At 38.4% G+C, this 7,513-nt stretch overlaps 1 protein-coding gene across 1 annotated transcript in view; it reads right to left on the bottom strand.

Annotated features, from left to right (window-relative positions):
• Positions 1-7,513, bottom strand: part of MPP7 (membrane palmitoylated protein 7) — a 316,603-nt gene that overhangs the window by 13,470 nt on the left and 295,620 nt on the right. Inside the window, exons 16-17 of the mRNA XM_018558730.1 lie at positions 7,384-7,477; positions 4,265-4,373 (exon numbers count right to left, since the gene is read on the bottom strand). Coding sequence (XP_018414232.1) covers positions 4,265-4,373; positions 7,384-7,477 — 203 coding nt within the window. The remainder of the gene's footprint in view (positions 1-4,264; positions 4,374-7,383; positions 7,478-7,513) is intronic.

Genomic DNA, 7,513 nt, shown 5'->3' with positions numbered 1-7,513 from the left:
CACAGTATATATACACTGTAGAAAATGAGGGGGAATCCCTAGATATTTGAAAGGTCTCCCCACTATTCCTGTTCTGATAACAATTGTACGATTTTGCACTTTTTATCACTTTTTGATCTGATAACAACATCCGGTCTCTCCACTAGAGGCACAAACAGCAGTTTTACCACTCTATCCAAAGCTTAAAAAAGAAAATTCAATCTTTAGATACATATTCACAATTTTACTTTATTTCCCAACTGTAGCACATTTGCTGGACATAAAAGGGACACCATGCGTAGAGAACAAAATGGCTGCTAGAATCACCATACTGTAGATGCCAACAGAGCACAGTACAACTCAGAAAAACTTCAAAAGAGAAGCATATAGGGAAGTTTGTTTTTCCCCCCCAACATTTACCCATCCATAAGAAAACAGTTTAATTTAAATATTATAAACTAACAATAATTAAGATATAATTGTGATTTTGTAAATACTTTAAATAAATGTAAGACTACATGTAGTGCACCCAGGGCATTTTTTCCATGTGCTGGTCAGCTTGGTCTGCATGTAAATGCAGACAGAAATATATAGGCAAGTATAATTTAAAAAAAATAATTCTGAATAGTATACTGTTGTTACATTTTACAACTGCTTACTGTTATCAGAGTATAATACATTTCACGCTAGTGGTACTTTAAGTTGCACATTACATTAATAACTAAGTTTTGGCTCAATGAATGCATACTATAATTTCTCTTTAAGATCACTTAGGTGCTTCGCCTTAAAAGAACCCGATGTTCTCGGTGACATTGCTTATATGCGATCCTTGGCTACAGCGCAGGGAGCCATAAGGATAAGCTATACAGAGAGATATGAAGGGGAACACCTTTCACCGCAGCAAGTGTCTGCAGAATGTTAAAGCCCTGAGGAATGCTGACCGGAGAGTCATTGTACCTCACATTGCAGGAAGAACTCACTCATTTTGAAGGCTTTTGTCAAATAAATGCAGCCAATGATTACAATGTGTCACCTGCAGTCGGGATGCTGAAAACACCCTTTATTTAATTTCAAGATGAAACCGAGCGTGTTCTTCCCACAGTGTGCGGGCAAGTCAGGCCGCTCTGTATTATTCCAGTCAGCAGAAACAAACCAACCATCCCTCCAGAGGTCTATTAGTGATTGACTATTAATATCCTGCTATCTCAGCATTTTCCACAATATTGGACATTTTCAGCAAGAAAATGCTTAGATATTTGAAGCTTGCTTTTTTTTTTTTGTAAATGTGATACTATAAAACGACACAATGAAATAATAAACTTTACAGCTCTTATAACCTATATCATGTTTCCCCTGGGCCACTACAATAAAGTCTCCACTGTGGATGGTGGTAATAGTCTGGAGTTGTGACTTGACATTTGGGAGCAGAAAATGCTTTAATTCTCTTTTCATCTCCTTGGTAGTAACAGCAGAACTGTCACAGCAACCAATGAAGTTTTATCTTTCATTCACTGGGACAAATAAAATAAAGATTAACTGCTGTGGGCAACTGCTCCATGATTTTACATGATGTACTTCATTTTAGGTCTAAGATTCATAGAGAAATATAACAGAAGGAAAGGAGAAACATTTCAATGAGCAGTTACAATTTAGAGATAAGTATAAATTATTATCAAATAATGGCATATTAGATGATCAGATAGGCAGTAAAAAGAAAGAGAAAAAGCCATGGGCAACCTCTAGGTACATAACAAAGTATTTCAAAATTTGGGAGTATAGACAGAGCTTGAAGGTATAGCACTGTCTCCTATTACATTCAAAATGGAAAGTACCAATAAGAAACAACTATACAGTGTAGATCAAATGGTTCCCAAAGAATCTCACTTCTCCCTCATTTTGCATTTAGATTGGGGGGTAACCATGGTACTTGTGTTCTCTGGTTCCTCCTCTCCCTCAATGCAATTCCTTCTGGCCTGATAGACCCTAACCAAGCCTTGATATTGGTAAGAGCATGAAGGATGGCAACTGCATCATAATTTGTGCAATGGCCCCTGACTAAAATGCAGATCTCCGTGAACATTTATCAGCATGAAGAGAACTAAAGACATATGGAAATCAAACATCTTCAACAGGGTGCAAAGGTTACTTCAAAAGCCTGCATGAACATAATGCATTAGTCACAGGTTCTCAAACTTGCAAGGAATTCAATTTGGTAAATCAATGTTTTATAAGTTTTTAACAAAAAACTTAAATATGAAAATGATTCATGTAAAACATGCTTTTATAAGAGGATTTGAAGGGAACATTAATGTAAACCCCTTGTTTTCTTTGGAAATTAAGGGGTCATTTCTGATGCCCTAGGGCAGCATACAACATGGGTTATACTGTACCCACTTTTACACTTTTTATTTTGACTTTTTGTAAATGTTCCCCCAGCTGGTTAAAAAATATGGTTCAGGCTGCAATGCTCACCTGTTCTCCGGCATGGCCCCCTTAAGTAATCTCATTGCACAACAAAGAGTTTCCAGTACATTCCTTCGTCCCTCGTCTCCCCCTCACTTACCTGTAAACACCACTGTCACCGCCGCCGGTCCCCGAAGCTGTCTTTAGTTCCCTGAACTTCCTGGTTGCAGGGGAGGATACTGAGGGCAGAGGAGCCATAGGTGTCTATAGACGCACACAGTTACTTGCGGGCACGGACGTGAACGCGCACACAAGGGTGCCTCCATAGCAACCAGCTAGCTTATGGGAGGGTGAGCAATGCAGGGACAAACTAAAGAATAAGGAATTGGACATTTCTAAACAAAAAGAATGGAGAATTTGTGGAAGTGTGGACCTCCCATTTACAAAAATAAATGAAACTTTGAAGGTTTAATATCACTTTAAATCCAGCCAAGTTGGTAATTTTCGCAATTTTATTTGTTGGTTCTCTTCTAAAGACTTTCAAGGTTTGCTTGTGAAATACTGTGAAATACTGGCCCAATCACTAAGCCAGAGCACCCCAATCCACTTGTAGGAAAATGTTTACACTGAGTGGCCAGATTATTATGACCATCCCATCAGTACTTCATTGGGCCACGAGATGACTCCACAAAATGACTTAATTGGGCCGCCTCGTGACTCCACAGGATGTTGAAAGGTGATGCGAGGAATCTGACACTGCACTGTTGCCCTTCTGTTGTCTTGTACCAGTCTTGCCACTCTCCGTTCTGCCCTAACATTGACTAGTCGCTGACGGCCACAATTCGCACGTTCAGACCCAGATTTTCGGCTGACAGTCCAGTCTTTAAACACTTTAACAACAGCTGCTCTTGAACATTTAACGAATTCTGCTGTCTTGCGGATACTCGCTCCATGGCTCCGAGCGCCAACAATCATCCCACGTTCAAAGGCTGTTCAATCGCGTTGTTTACCCATATCTTCAGAAAACAGTCACTTCTACTGTCATGGTAAACAACCTGCTTCCCTATTTATAATGGTCTGGCCCTCGAGCAACGTCAGCGCGAAATTATAGCTAATTATAGCTAATTTGCCTACAAACGTCAGGAGGTCATAATAATCTGGCCACTCAGTGTATATCTACATTATGCCTGGCTTCAGCAAAGGAAGGGGTTGCTGTCACCATCTTTCTGTAAAGATCCTGGGAAAACGGAGTATCCCAAATCTTGCGAAAAAGACACTCCAGAAGGAATGTCCTTTCTATAGTTGGGGACCCTCAGTATTCACAGAATCTTACCAGAAGTACTGTGTTGTCACCCTTGCTTAGCTGAAGCCGGGTGTAAGCCAAGTATAGATTTTCACCATTTCTCTTCCACAATTTTTTTTTTTTGGAGTGGAGTAGATTGCAGCGGTTTCAATGGGGAAAGGGCCAATATTTAAAAAGAGGACCTTGAATTTTGGTTGAAATTGCAGCAATAAGTACTTTCATACGTGTGTGAGAGAAACAACAAATCAATTTATATAAATTCGAGGAAAAACGTTGCTTTGCTCTGTTGCTGGATTCTGGCTATTCTCCATTGAAGGCTATAATCATTTTTACTTTTGTTTTTTTCCTAAATACATTTGAAAAAGCAGAACCGTAAAAAGGTAATAGGGAGGTGCTAATCAAAGAACCAATCAAATTTCAGCTCTCACTTTCCTAGCACAGATTCATAAATGAAAGCTATCCTCTGATCACTCGCAACAGACAATGATGATATTATTCCTTTGATTTAGAAATGAAGGTAAAGAAATGTGTCCCACTAATACATTCTTTCATCAGTCAGTAAAGTGTATTTTTACTTACACTGGGCTGAATATCCAACAAACACACTTTGTTTTTGGTCAGCACAGACCGTACAGAGTCGATACTTGTGCCGTAGTAATTGTTCTTATATTCGCCGTACTCAATAAACCTTATCGAATTAAGAGAAAAAACATCCAGTTAGCGACAGAAGGGAACAAAAACTTTGCTAAAACTTTCATAATGTTAAATTGGAAGCAGAAAGATTTCTATGTTATCTTACCATGTTTTAGAAGACGTGAGCTCTGCCAAGTCCTTTAGCGTGTCCTTTTTTCCCCCCAACATATATATATATATATAGATACATATAAGCCTTGTATTTTACATTTTAAAATCAGTAACACCTGCTAGTGTTACAGTCAACCGGCAAAGAAAAAACACTTCAGCTTAAGAGCGCACTAATGTTTTCCATCAGCTCTTTGTCTGAGCTAATGCTATGCAATAAAAGGCTGGAGAAGTTAAACAATTGAAACTACTGAAATTTCATTGCACACTGAGGTATAGCTGCCTTTGGCTGCCAATAACTAAAGTGGGAAGGCTTTGGAACTGTTGACAGATAGAAGATGGCAGATTATCTGCCATAAACGCTTATCTGCTGCTTAAAAACCAAAACAAGATAAGGTAAGATATTAAACACGAGTTGCAGACGACTTGCCAACAGAGCTTTACATTTAGGGTGGACACGATGTGGCTGTGGCTGCTGTTAAAGGATAAGTGCACTTTTAATCAGTTTAATGGAGGGTGTATGCTGAAATGTTAATAGTCTTGCTGGGATGAATAACTAAAGAGTAATGGAATGATTATAATACTTACTGTACCTGTCTGGGAGAAACTACTGCTCTCAGCCCCTTCTGCTACTGGCCCTGTCCCCTGCTTTTAAGCTGAGGAAACAATCAAAGTACCCTGTTTGACAATCCACAACTGTCCTAGACAGTCAGGAAGACTTGGAAAATATGAAACTATTTTATGCGTTAAAAAAAGAAAAAGGAAAACAAAATCCAAAAAACAAAACCATTATATTTGTGGTTTAAAAGGTTTTGTGAGATTTCATAAAAATGACCAGCAAGCAGACTACCCCCCAAATATAGACAGAACGATGATACTTTATGGGTTTTGTGAATGCGTTCTGAAATGTCACATGCCAGGGGGTAAAGCCCACAAGACTTCCAGTGGTCAATGAGTCAATGTGAAAAAATGAAATCATCAATGTTCTGTTGACAGGAGTAACAAACTATGTTGATGTTTCATATAATGAAACTTGTTAGTGTCTCTGAATTGAAGCTGCCAGGGTCAACTTCCAGCTTTCGGGGATGTGCAATTAATGTGAAAAATAACACCCGGCTGGTTGCCCATAATCTGCACAGTCCTCCCTCCCAGGCACAGATCACCGACTCAATTTATTCCGTTTAGCAAGCTACGAACAGTTGGGTATTTATAACATTTATGTAAATAATGCTTAGGAGTAAAGAAAATCCATACAGCCAGTGGTGTTGCTGGCACTGTCCTGAATGGAACACAAGCAGCTTCTGCCTAGACCTGTGCTCCTGCTTGACCTTTAAAATCTTATTGGTATTCTGAGGACACTTGGTTAAACAGAAGCTGCTTAAAGTGTACCTGTCGCCAATGCTCTGTAATGTTCTTTTTCCTTATTCTTGATCAACTGTAGGTTTGGGCTTCTGAGGATGCAGGTTTTTAAAGTGTATCTGTACCTATTTTAAGTCCAAATAATAAGTAAAGAAGAGTAGGAACATCCATCAGGTTTTTATTGCAACGTCTTCCCTGGGGAGATTCACCCTCTCTATGTGTCCTAGTGACCATTATAACCTGGACTGAAATGTACAGGAGATTCCAAATTCTAAGTTGTCAACAGGAGGTGAGGGAAAATATTCCAATGATGATAATTACTCTGGTGATAAATGTCTAAGAGGGGATGTACTTAATAACATTTCCATTGTATCTATTACTTACTAGCCAGAATTAAAAAAATAGTTTTTGACTTAAATATAATTTGACTTTTTGGTGGAACTTTATGTTGTGCTATGTAAGTCACACTGGTGTACTGAGCTTGTATTTTGGGTATTGTCCTTTCAGCACTGATCTTAGTGTTGTTTGATTTTAGTGTTTTTAGATGTATGGGGTATTTTTTCTTTTTGTATATTTTGTGTTAGTGGGTCAAGTTATAAGACTTTTAAGAAACATTCTCTAGTGGAGAATCTTCCACGTCCATTTGTTTTAAAAGACAGTGATTGATTCTCCACCAGACAATGTTTGGTGAAAGTCACATTCACTGCTTTATTAATAGATGCATTTGTATATAGATTGTGATATTTAGATTGTATTAATGATAAAGAATTTTGTCATATATGTGTGTGGTGCAGATTTTTCTGGTTGGGGATAATTTGGTGTATGATTATAGCTGAGTTGTCCCAATCTGCACTCGGGTGTTTATTTGGAGTAGTGGAAGGAGCAGAGAATGACACTTTTTTTTTTTAGGGAGTTGGGTCTCCGGTTTCAAATCGTCTTTTCTCCTACTGGGATGACTTTAGGCAAAACTGGGTACTTAGTTGTATTCAATATTTTCAACAGCTTCCTATTTTATAACAACATTCTGCTTTTATATGAGTCAGGCATTCTCCTTTAAGTGTTATCAAATGCATTAAGCACTTCTCACTTCTACAATACTGATTACATGTATTAGCTTGTATACATCTTCCCTCATTTACCGTACAACCCCTTAATTCCCATTCTGGCCTAAACTGGTTTCTTAGCAAAATGGCGCTTGAACACACAAAACAGACACCTTCCGTCCCGTTGGCAGCAAACTCTACTGGCTGCTAGAGGTAGCTGACACAAGCAGGATAATACTCCTCAATAGTGCCCTTGATATAATCCTGCTCTGTGCTAAACTAGCAGTATACAACCTACAACAGCACAAATACAAAAGAACGCAATGCACTCACATTCAGTCTATTCATTCTCTGGGAAATAATATCACTTTTCTTTATCAAGTATTTTGTCCATCAATGGCTCCCTTTGTGGTCTTTGGAATGCATGTACATTCAATTGATATTATACATTATGATTTCTACAAAAAAAAACTCAGTAGAAATCCCCCAACTTACTTGTTATTGTGTATGTCTGCTTCAAATAAGTGTTTGGAGATAAATATGTATTCCACACCATCACACTCTTGGCTCCTCTTTCCTCGGGTTGTATCTGTGATTTGTGATAAAACAAAAATAGGAAGAAATG

The sequence above is a fragment of the Nanorana parkeri genome, unplaced genomic scaffold (genome assembly GCF_000935625.1).
Source record: "Nanorana parkeri isolate BGI_ZX_2015 unplaced genomic scaffold, ASM93562v1 scaffold355, whole genome shotgun sequence".
NCBI classification, from domain to species: domain Eukaryota; kingdom Metazoa; phylum Chordata; class Amphibia; order Anura; family Dicroglossidae; genus Nanorana; species Nanorana parkeri.
The sequence above is the reverse complement of the archived record's forward strand: the minus strand, read 5'-3'. Positions and strand labels throughout refer to the sequence as shown.